Here is an 11,370-nt window from a genome sequence, read left to right as displayed (position 1 = left end):
ACGTCGGAAAAGGTTCCGACGTTAATACGAGAGACGTAAATTTATGTCACCTCTGAAAGGCGACGTAAATTTACGTTGGGGATTCTCACAGACCGACGTAAAAAGGGACAAAAAACATGCCACAATTTTACGTCGGACATGGCGTGGTTCGACGTAAATTTACGTCGGCCATTGCAAGGCCCGACGTAAATTTACGTCGGACAAAGCCATGTCCGACGTAAATTGTGGCAGTTTTTTTTTAAAACGTTTATAAATTTTTGATATACCCAACACCTGCATATAAATATAGTCCAAAATACCAAATCTAAACCAGGCAGTCCAGAATAGAAATTCAAATTATATTTCAAAATTGAATGACAAAAAGAAAATAATATATAAATCTTAAAAAACATAAATTATGACAATGTAAATCCTATTATCCTAAAAAAGCTATAAAACATATGTTTGTCAATGCTATCTAACTAACTAAACTAACTAACTATCAAACTATAAACTTAATATCTAACTAACTAAACTTAGAAAAAAAGTTGTCCATTGTTCTCTTATCTTGAGCAACTCATCTTCGGGCAATGAAGATGGATCTTGAAAGACCTGAAACATTAATTTAAGTGTCATTAATATGTAATGTTAATTATCCTAAAGGTAAATATAGTTAAATAAATTTTGATATGAATTACCTGCGCCCAAGAATCAATAATACCCGCAGAAACTATGGCTCTCATCCAATACATGATGTAATAGCCACATTCAAACGAGTCTTGTTGCTTATTACACTAAAATGAGAAACAAATAACTATTATTTTCAAAGTCAATAAATTTAAATATTATTGACTGTATGAATTAATTTGCTAACCTTAGGGTATATGAAATGCAATGACTTTGATGATCTGCCTCTTCCACTTAAAATATTAGCTCCAGACACGATTCTAATTTATTGAAATAAAAACAAATGTTAGCCAATATATATAATTACAGTTTTAAAACATAATGAAAAAATTTAGTTACCCTTGTAATTGGCATTTAATTTCGTGGCTTGGTTTTCGATGTAGTGAACAAAACCACACCACGGTATATTCCTTAGGAATGATTACCATTAACTGCCAATGGGACCTACATTGTATGACAAACAAATTAGTTATAAAATTACCATGATTAAAAAACCAATTAAAAAACTAACCCGTCATTGTATGGAGCCATGTATATATCTCTTCTTGAGTCACTCATCCATGTTTGCATATATTGCTGGATCTGGACCTGAGTGTTTCCTGATTTTTGGATTGATTGAGGCTCAATAAATCCATATATTTCTGCTTGTCCTTGCTCCACACTCAATTTGTCCATGTACCTAACACAAATAATTATTATAAGTTAAATGTAATTATTGTAAATTTAGACTCATAAAAGAAAATATGACTTACATGGCCCACAGCTGTATGATAGATATATTTAACATGGAGTTTCCCCCAACAATCTCTAATGCATCAGGCAAAGATATGTATAGTGGAACATCAGAGCTATCAACTCCAAAAACTCTAATGTCCCACTGCAATTGAATTGGCTTCTTCTTTAATCGTGGTAATATGATTAGAAGCTTAGATATGGGATCACCCTCAGCTTCTGCGATATGAGCATCATCAACATGAGGTTCTCTGATGACCTCCTTACCACGATTGATAAAATCCTAAAGAAATAATGAAAATTAGTTAAACAATAATAGAATTATAAGAATATAAAAGAGCAATAATATAATTACCTTTGCCCGTGCTGAAAGCGGCATGACCAAACGTTTTGGCCAAGCTAAGAATGTGCCGGTTGCCTGCCCCACTAGTTGAACCTCTGTATTGGGCAAAGGCACTGGAGCAGCAACATCTTGAAATTGGTCAACCACAACCCGTGTCCAGTCTGGCTGTAGAGGGACACCATGGATGGTTGAGCCACCCTCAAATACTCGGCCAATTGCCACTAACCGTGGGGGGTCATCCTCAACATATAACTCACACTGGTTTGGTACATCAATGTGAGTCTGATCCGGTGAGGGATTTGGAGCAGCACAACTCCCTTTAGTGCTGACTCGAACACCATCATGAGCAACTGCAGTCTGTTGCTGAGAACGAGCCAAAAGTTCAAACTTCTGTTCAAACTGTTTTTCAATATTCTTCAATCTCTCTTCAAACTGACTCTCCAATCTCTGCTCCAATCTCTGCATAACCTCTTGACTGCAAGAGTCAACAGTGCTCCTCGATGATCGACACCAAAGAAATCTCGGTGGCTCCAAGAACCACCAACACCACGCACACGGCCTCCGTGCTCTGGCCTTCCTATGGCCGTTGTGAGGATATCATTCCGACCATCGGAAACAAATGAGCCATGGGTGCTCTGCTCAACTAAACCCTCCTACAACATATTAACAATAAGTATACCCTAAACTACACTTATGAATTAAATGAGTTGAAATGGAGAGTGTTAGTTTGTATATTTTTACTTACTATTTTATCCGCAACGACCCTTGCAGACTCAGAAGTCATTTGCCCATCTGATTTTGTTCGGGCTGCTATCCACATCTCATGGCGGGGAGGTGACTCCACACGGTCAGCAGACTCAACCCCTGCTGCCTCTGCCCTAGCCTTCTTCATTTCTTTTTTTTTCTTTCATATCCCCCTCTTGACAATAGATGGGGTGCATCATTCTTGGCCTGTCGTTCTTGGGCAGCTATTCTTTTAGCCTGCAATAATACAAAAAAGAAAATAAGATTAATTAAAATATACCTTAAGTATTTGTGTCAATGTAAGAGTTATCAATAACTAACCTGCCACGAAGGGTCCAATCGAGTGACACGAAATTACATCCACTCCTCATCAGTGATCTGGTACTTTAGACATAGAGTCTCATTTTGTCGCTCTCAAAATACATACTCCCGTGTCAAGAAAGTCTTAAAGTCTCTCCACCTGGTGGCCAGGGCAGATAACATCTTCCTCCTCATGACCTCAGTATTGGGAATGTCAAAATTTTGCTATGAAAATAACAACAATTAATAAATAATGTATTTAAGTTATATAATATTCAAGGGATGTGAAAGTATATACCTGAATATCCTGCCACATGAGGTTCTTGTCAACCTCCTGAACATCATCCCATGATGGAATGATAATAGAAACATGTCGTCGAGCTAGAACTCCCAAATAGCTCTTAAACTTGGCAGCATTTGGGCCTGATGCCTTGCTAGAACGAGGATCCACCTCAACTGGTGTCCTCTCCTTGGCAATGCGCCCAGCTGTCAACCCAGACAATCGGGTGACAGATCTACCTTCCTTCCTTCCACTGCCAGACTCAGAATCCTCCATAATCCTGAAAAAATTAAACTCTCATTATTAAAACAATGAATTAACTGAATAGACAAATTAACTGTTGACTCAGTTATTCATAATTTTTCTAACCTAAACTACAAACCTAAAAAATCGATAATAATTTCGGATAAAATCCATAAATATTTCTACGAAGCCAATAATTAATGCATCTGGAACAGCCCGTACCGAAATCAGAACGGGCCGTTCCAGATCAACAATTTACGAAGCCAATAATTTAAGCAGAACAGGCCGTTCTGCAAGGAGAACGGCCCGTTCTGCAAGGAGAACGACCCGTTCTCCTAGGAGAACGACCCGTTCTGCAAGGAGAACAGGCCGTTCTCCATGCAGAACGGGCCGTTCCAGAGGAACAAATAGCAAAAAAAAACAAAAAAATTACGTGGACAACAAACTAACCTCAAACGACCAACGTGCAGACACTTAAGACACTTAGAGACTTGGATACGTTGAATGTAGCAATAAACGATGTGGGAGACTCAGAAATTCTGAGGATTTCGTATAAACGGTGAGCGCGGGAATGGAAAATGGTAAGTTGGGGGAATATAGTGAAACTATTACATCGGATTATGCTGCTAAGACGTAAATTTACGTCGGCCTTGGGGGGGTCCGACGTAAATTTACGTCAGACTAGGGGGGCCCGACGTAAATTTACGTTGGAATAGAGGGGCCCGACGTAAATTACCTAATTTATGTCGGTCTACCAGGGGTCCGACGTAAATTAGTCTCCACTTATTTACGAAACTGCCACCGCATTTTTACAACGTCGGTATTTGTGGTTTGCGACGTAAATTGGGTGACGTAAATACCCTTTTTTGCACTAGTGCTACTACTTTTGTGCAAGTAATTTGGACAATTTGACATTGTCAAAACCAAGTTTGTTTTAATAATATCTATATTCTTGTGGAGAAGGCCATTGTGTTGATTCAATAAGCTATTTTGCTATCCAGTACTTTGGTAAATAGTTGTCTTTTTCATTCTTTGGAAAATGTACATTTGCTTAAATAGCTTTCCTACATTATTCATCCTCCCAAGCCTCCTCAGATCATATAGGTTGACTAACATACTTCGACTAGTGGTTTTGTCAAATGTAACGATGGTGTGCATTATTGGTTGTCCAAGACATGTGGCTGGTGGTAAAATATTTAGAAATTCTAGAGGTAAATTTTTTGGTGGATTCTCTACCTACATTGGTATCAAAACTTGTTTTTATGTTGAAGTAGTGGTGATTATGATTGCTATTGAAACAACTTATGATAGGGGTGGTTTAATTTATGTCTCAACAGTGATTCTAAGCTTCTCTTGCTTGCTTTGTCTAATGCAAAAACTATTCTTTGGCCTTTAAGAGGAAGATGGCGTAGATGTCTTTACTTGTTGACATCTCTACATTTTTTTTTCTTTATACATTTACAGGAAAGGTAACCAATGTGTTAATCAATTGATTGTTCTTGACCTTTCTTTTAGAGCTGATTTTATCTAGTGAAATGTTCTTCTTATTTGTTCTAGTGATATTGTAATTTCTCGTCCTTTCATTTTTGCTAAATTCCCTTGTGAGTTTTAGTCTAGTCCCCCGCACTTTGTCTTTTTTATTTTATGATAATTTTTATTGAACATACTGTAAATGATTGATAGTCCTTGTAATGTCAATGTTATTAAAATGTTTTGGATCTATAATGATGCATCACCCACCTTTTATTTTTAAAAAAATAGATATTTAAAAATATTATAATATTTGATATTTTCACATAATTAAATGTAATAATATTTTTTAAGTTTGTGTCATTTTTTAAAGTTCAAATGCCATTATTATAATTTTTTTAAAATATTAGTTATTACTGTATTTATTTCTTTAACAGATGAGTTTAAACTATACTGAATGGTTATTCACGAGACTTTTAATTTAAGTACATTTAAAAAAATATAACTTTGACTATTAGAAAGAATGATGAAGAAATTATTTTGTTTTTATTAAATAGTAGTATTTTAATAAAATAATTATTTCAATTTTATTTATCTATGTGTCCTAAATGGTAGTATTTATTTATCTATGCATGATTTACAAAATATTTTTTTAATTTAATGTTTTAGCAAACATTAATTTACAATTTGTATAATTTATATAAATTTTTTAAAATATAAGTTTTCTACGTATAATTTCAACAAAATTTTACAATTATTTATTTTACAATTTTATATGAAATTACATTTTTCTGATATTTTGAATCTCTCTAAATTGTATCGTATATATATATATATATATTATATATAATTAATATAATATTGACAAATAAATATTATTTTTACCTATAAATTCAATAACTATTCTACAATTATTTATTTTTAATAATTCACAAAATTTATATTATTTTTTTAAATATTTTTAACATCTTCAAATTATATTATATACATTTATTTATAAACCTGCACAATCGAACGAGTTAATATCTAGTTTGTTGTTATAATATAAGGAAGTATAAAACAAAAGACAAATTGAAAAAATATATCAAAGGCAAAGAAACACAAAACTTAAATTTATAGCTATAATAAGCACACTCATTACAATCATGGTACTACTTTTATAAAGAGCTAAATCTTAACTGAAAAAATGAAAAAAGAAACTCCAGAAATTAATGCTCAACAAAATATCACAGTAACATCTCTTAAAGACTTGGTTTACTAACCAATTATTCAGCAAACACTAAGGCATGTTACAACAAAGATGTTGGACTTCTTGATCTTGGCATTGAATCCTACTCATCCTTCTATGCCTACTCTTGCATTGTTTACATCCCTACTATCCACTTGTTCCCTGCAAAAACATCAACATCGTTTTTGATAACCTCTAACAGAAAAATTTAGATAATATAATTATTAATTGGTTATATATGCTTACTGAGCACTTTTGGTTGATGCATATGCATTTCTCCTTGTTTACATATGTCCTATGTATCAATAGGATGATCGCCTACTTCTCTTGAATTTGAAAGGAGTAGAAATGGTAACACATTTATGATGTGCTAGATTGTGAAAGGTATTGATGAAGACAATTGAGATAAAATGGTAACCACTACGAAAACATCATGGGAATGATAATTTTGTTGAAAAATTATTTCGAATTTCCAGATAAACGAAGAATGAGAGATGTCAGTAGTTATATTTCGAGAAGTGGTAAATGTATAGTGACTCTTGGGAAAAGCCCACTACCATAATAAAAGTAGTGAAATGGTGGAAATACAAAGGTCCACTAAGTATAATTTATGAATATATTTTTGGACCTTTATTAAAAAATACTAAATTTAGATGAATATATTTGTTGAAATCTTCTGATAAATATAGGCAAGAAGTGTTGAAAAATATGTTAAAGTTTATGTCTTTGTTATTTTATATTTGTATTGTTATTTGTATGTAGACTTCTATACTCTGATCTTCATTGTGTGTAGAGAGGACTTTTCCCCAACAATATATTCAAGCATGAATTTGAATCAAACATCAATTCGAAGAACAAATTATCAGCTAAATGGGCATTGATCAGTGGTTTGAGATGAAGCAGATGATAGATGGGATGTAATTTCTTTGTAGGAGAAATTTGAAGAGAGGCATACAAAAAATAACTTGTGGTATGTCAAACAGAAATACACTAATTGTCAGTTTTCCATTATCGATCAATAAAAACATGGGGAATGTTGCCACTTTTTTATTTATATAAATATTATGAACTGATCGGTGCCGCATTTCAGCTTAGTGCTACATGGTAATTTGTTGCAACTAAATTTCCCTTGTTAGACAGAACTTCTATATATAATTATCAAAGACTTTAATGCATTATAGAATCTTCAGTTCTACTAAAATAACATGGATACAAAAATTCTTTCGGTAGTTAATGGTAAATAACAAATTCAAAGGTGACAGTCTTTTCTTTTTATGGTTTATGAGTTTATCATACCAGTAAAGGACGAGAAGTGATGGGTATCAAGTATAGGTCATCCTTTCTTCTGACAGCTGCTCCAAATTCCTCAGTCATGTCCAAGTCCTCACTTTCCATTCCATTTGGAAGCTTCCAATCAAAATGATACAACAAGAAGGCAAGGGCCAGTTCAATATTTACTGAAGCAAAGGTGATGCCTGGGCATATTCTTCTTCCAGCACCAAATGGAATGTATTCAAAATTACTCCCTTTGTAGTCCATAGACCTATCAATAAATCTCTCTGGATAAAATTTTTCTGGTTCAATCCAATAGTTTGGATCTCTTCCAATTGCCCATGCATTGATAATTACCTTACTTTTGACTGGTACATGATACCCACGTATCTCACATGCTTGTCCATTTTCTCTTGGAAGTAAAAGAGGAGCTGGGGGATGTAACCTTAAGGTCTCCATGACAATTGATTTCAAATATTTGAGCTCATCAATGCAACTTTCATCTACCCTTCCTTTTCTATCGAATACCTTTCTCACTTCAACTTGTGCTTTCTTCATTACTTTTGGATCCTTTACCATCTCTACCATTGCCCAATTTATGGCATTTGATGACGTTTCACCTCCAGCGCCAAAGATATCCTGCAAAGTATTGACCAGTGAGTTTTAGTTATGGATTTTACTTTTCTAATTAAAGTGAGAGTTACTTTAGAGTATGAAGTATCGTAACAACTGTTGATTGGAAGATCAACTGTTTAGATTATTTAAAAGGGAGTTGCTACGGTACCCTCAAAGATGGAAGGGTTTCAATACATTTTTCTATGTAAATTCATAAAATTTTTTTAAAAAAATTAATTTAATTATAAAATAAATAATTTAAATTATATTTATAAAATAAAAAGTAAGATAAAATTATAGAGATTAAAATTATAAGTTTTCAATAATATTATAAAATATTAAAGAAAAAGAAAAAATTAATAAATAGTAGAAATAAAAAATTATTAAAATTACAATATAAAAATTCAAAAATTTAAGACAAAAAGACAAAAAATATACTTAAAAAATTATTAAAATAAAAATATAAAAATTCAAAAATTTTAAATGAAAAGATAAAAATATACTTAAAAAATTATTAAAATTAAACTATTTAAATATATAATAATATTATTACAAATAAATTAGAATATATAAAATAAAAATAAAATGACTAAATAATTTAAAAATTGAAAGGATAAAATATTATAAATATTATTTAAATAAATTACTAAAAATATAAAATATAAAAAACTGTACCGGTACCCTCTCAAATAAGATGGGTACCATAGAATTTCTCTATTTAAAATCATAAACACGTGTATAACAAACTATGAACTTGATAAAATATCTAAGCAATTGATTTTCCCATTAGTAGCTATAACTTTGTACTAATATTGTAACACACTCCTCTCTTTGGAGGAGTCAAAATAAAAAAGTATATGCATAAGCCATACAATAACACAACACGGAAAAGACCACATATTTCATAATTTTGAAGAGTAGATGTGTGAGATGTTGTGGTGTAAGTAGTATTAAAGAATTGTCTAAGTTCTATAGAAAGTAACGAGATTATCTTCATAAAGGAAAGGATTAATTCATAACTTACCTGTATAATAGCCTTGATATTGTTAACAGTTAAGAAAATGTCCTGGTTATTATCATTACCATCGTGGAATTTTAGGAGGATATCTACCAAATCTTCATGCTCTTCTTTGGCTTTTGACTTAGCTTCTTTGTGTTCATTGATGATGTTTTCGAGTATCCGTTCAATTCCTCGTTGCAGCCTCCAAATCTTTGGCCTTAAACCAGTAACAAATTGAAGACATTTAGCAGAAGGAAACAAATCTCCTATGGTCAATCCTGCTGCAACTGGCACTGCTTCTTTTAAAAACAATATGAGTTCTTCTTGGTCTTTGCATTTTGTGCCAAACGTAGTTCTTGATATGATATTATATATTGATGAAGATACAGTTTCTGTGAAGTTGACGGGGGTCCCATTATGTGAAGCAACTGTCTTAACAAGATTGATGAACTCTTCTTCTCTTAGTGGTTGAAATGAGTTGACACGTTTTTGGGACAAAAACTTTACTGTGCATATTTTTCGTACCTGTCTCCAATAATTTCCATAAGGTGAAAAAGCAATATTTGTGTAACCATAAGATGCTATATCTGTAAGTAGCATGCGGGGCCTTGACGAAAAGTTCAAATCATGGGTTTTCATTATCTCCTCAGCATATTCTGCAGAAGAAACTATGATTGCGAAGATCTCCCCAAGTTGCAGATGCATTAATGGTCCATATATTTTGGCCAAATCTCTTAGTTTTCTATGTGGTGTTGATGTAACTAGATGAGGTATATTTCCTACAATAGGTAGCTTCCATGGTCCTGGTATGTTTGGAGGTGACTCGGTTTTCTTAACATTCCTCCTTATTTTCAGTGTTACAATGATGAGAAGGAAAAAGGGCATGATAAGAGTCAATAAATAAAGTATTTTAGAATCCATGACAGTAAGATGATTGATCATAGTTAAAGACAGGATTTCGGTTGCTGCTTGTTGCTTGTTATTTATACTTTCCAGAAAGGATTTCATTTTTACGATGAAGACACAAACACACGTAAAGATAAAAATTAATTAAAGTGTAACAAAAAATTAAAATTTAATTATAATTTTAACCTTAAATATATTTTTAATCTTTTAAATTTAGGATAAATTTATTATTAGTCGATTAACATTAAATATAAGGATACGTATTCAAATTACAATTAATTTTTTAATCAATTAAAATTAACATTAAACTTTGTTAATTAAAATATTTGAAGGACTGCTTATCTATATGTTAATTTTTATTTTTATTTTTTATAAACTAAAATTTTAAATACTTTCTAAATATCATTGTTTCATATTTATCTGTCTTTTCAAATATTAAGAAAAACTCTTCTAATATACAATATTAAACACAATTTATATATTCATTTTGATACTCAGATTCATTAATCAGAAAATTAGATATTAAAGTGAACAAATTAATGGTCATTCAATTAGTTTTTATGTGCTAATTACGTCTACTATTTAAAGGAGTTAATTGCATTTAATTGACTTAATTATGTTAAGGTAAACTCACCACATTACCTTTAATTTAGGCAAATTGTTGTAAGCAACTAATTTTCTCTTGTTTTAAAGATGTTTTAATTGCATATTCAAATAAAATGTTTTAATTTTCTGTAGACAAACAATAAAAAATAAAATAAATTTAAATATTCTTATTTTGATTATATCACTCTCTTGTTTAAATATTCTTGTCTTTTAATCTCGATTAAGAATTTTATTTCGATATATTTAAAAATATCATATTGCTTAATTTATTGATATGTTTTTAAGGAAAAAATTGTCACGGTCCAATAAATATCAAAATAGATAATAAATCAAACACGCTAACTCCAACTCCAACTACGTCAATGAATTTACTATTGGAACAATTCTAATCATAATAAATATTTTTATCAATTAAAATTTATATAGAATATTCGAAATTAAAAGTTTTAATTAACCGCATCTTTCATATTTTAGGTTTATATTTTCATTATTAACAAACTAAAGTTTTAATTTCTTTTAGTTTATATTTTTTTATCATATTTTATAAGTATTTAAATACTTGCAAATATATATATATATATATATATATATATATATATATATATATATTCTAATACACATTATTAAACACATTTTTCATTATGGTTGTTAAAATAAATAATTAATAAATTACATATAGCAATTATTAATTTCTGGTCATTTAATTGTTGATTTAGAAATAATTGTCTTTTATTAAACTAATTAATTGTACTCAATTGTATTAATTGTGAAATGTTACGAAAATTAACATAAAAATATAGGAATCTAGTAGATAAGATAGAAAATAGAGAACAATGTACCGTATAGAATGGGGAGTTCTATTGTATTCATCTTTCCAGAGATGGGTCGATACTTACTATAATGGAATAGTTACAAGTTATTAATTAGTATTAAAATGAAATATAAATAGTTATAAATAACAACCA

At 31.0% G+C, this 11,370-nt stretch overlaps 2 protein-coding genes across 3 annotated transcripts; both read right to left on the bottom strand.

The window, feature by feature from the left end:
- Positions 1 to 320: 320 nt before the first annotated feature.
- On the bottom strand, positions 321 to 3,511 carry LOC145953240 (uncharacterized). Its single transcript, XM_083067119.1, has 10 exons — positions 3,084 to 3,511; positions 2,807 to 3,010; positions 2,487 to 2,722; positions 1,754 to 2,394; positions 1,419 to 1,681; positions 1,178 to 1,345; positions 1,006 to 1,110; positions 854 to 926; positions 678 to 773; positions 321 to 591 (listed from the first exon to the last, which is right to left on the bottom strand). The coding sequence occupies exons 4-10, from the start codon at positions 2,204 to 2,206 to the stop codon at positions 502 to 504; spliced, it is 1,248 nt and encodes a 415-aa protein (XP_082923245.1). The 5' UTR covers positions 2,207 to 2,394; positions 2,487 to 2,722; positions 2,807 to 3,010; positions 3,084 to 3,511; the 3' UTR covers positions 321 to 501.
- Positions 3,512 to 5,875: 2,364 nt separating this feature from the next.
- LOC109816804 (cytochrome P450 71D11) lies at positions 5,876 to 9,916 on the bottom strand. Of its 2 annotated transcripts, none has more exons than XM_020381929.3 (3): positions 8,918 to 9,916; positions 7,303 to 7,917; positions 5,876 to 6,168 (listed from the first exon to the last, which is right to left on the bottom strand). In XM_020381929.3, the coding sequence occupies exons 1-3, from the start codon at positions 9,899 to 9,901 to the stop codon at positions 6,154 to 6,156; spliced, it is 1,614 nt and encodes a 537-aa protein (XP_020237518.2). In that variant the 5' UTR covers positions 9,902 to 9,916; the 3' UTR covers positions 5,876 to 6,153. The 2 variants fall into 2 exon arrangements, with proteins under 2 accessions (XP_020237518.2, XP_029130942.2); XM_029275109.2 differs by lacking the exon at positions 5,876 to 6,168 and adding an exon at positions 6,244 to 6,332.
- Between the last annotated feature and the right edge of the window lie 1,454 nt (positions 9,917 to 11,370).

The sequence above is a fragment of the Cajanus cajan genome, chromosome 11 (genome assembly GCF_000230855.2).
Source record: "Cajanus cajan strain Asha chromosome 11, NIPB_CcT2T_4, whole genome shotgun sequence".
NCBI classification, from domain to species: Eukaryota; Viridiplantae; Streptophyta; class Magnoliopsida; order Fabales; family Fabaceae; genus Cajanus; species Cajanus cajan.
The sequence above is the reverse complement of the archived record's forward strand: the minus strand, read 5'-3'. Positions and strand labels throughout refer to the sequence as shown.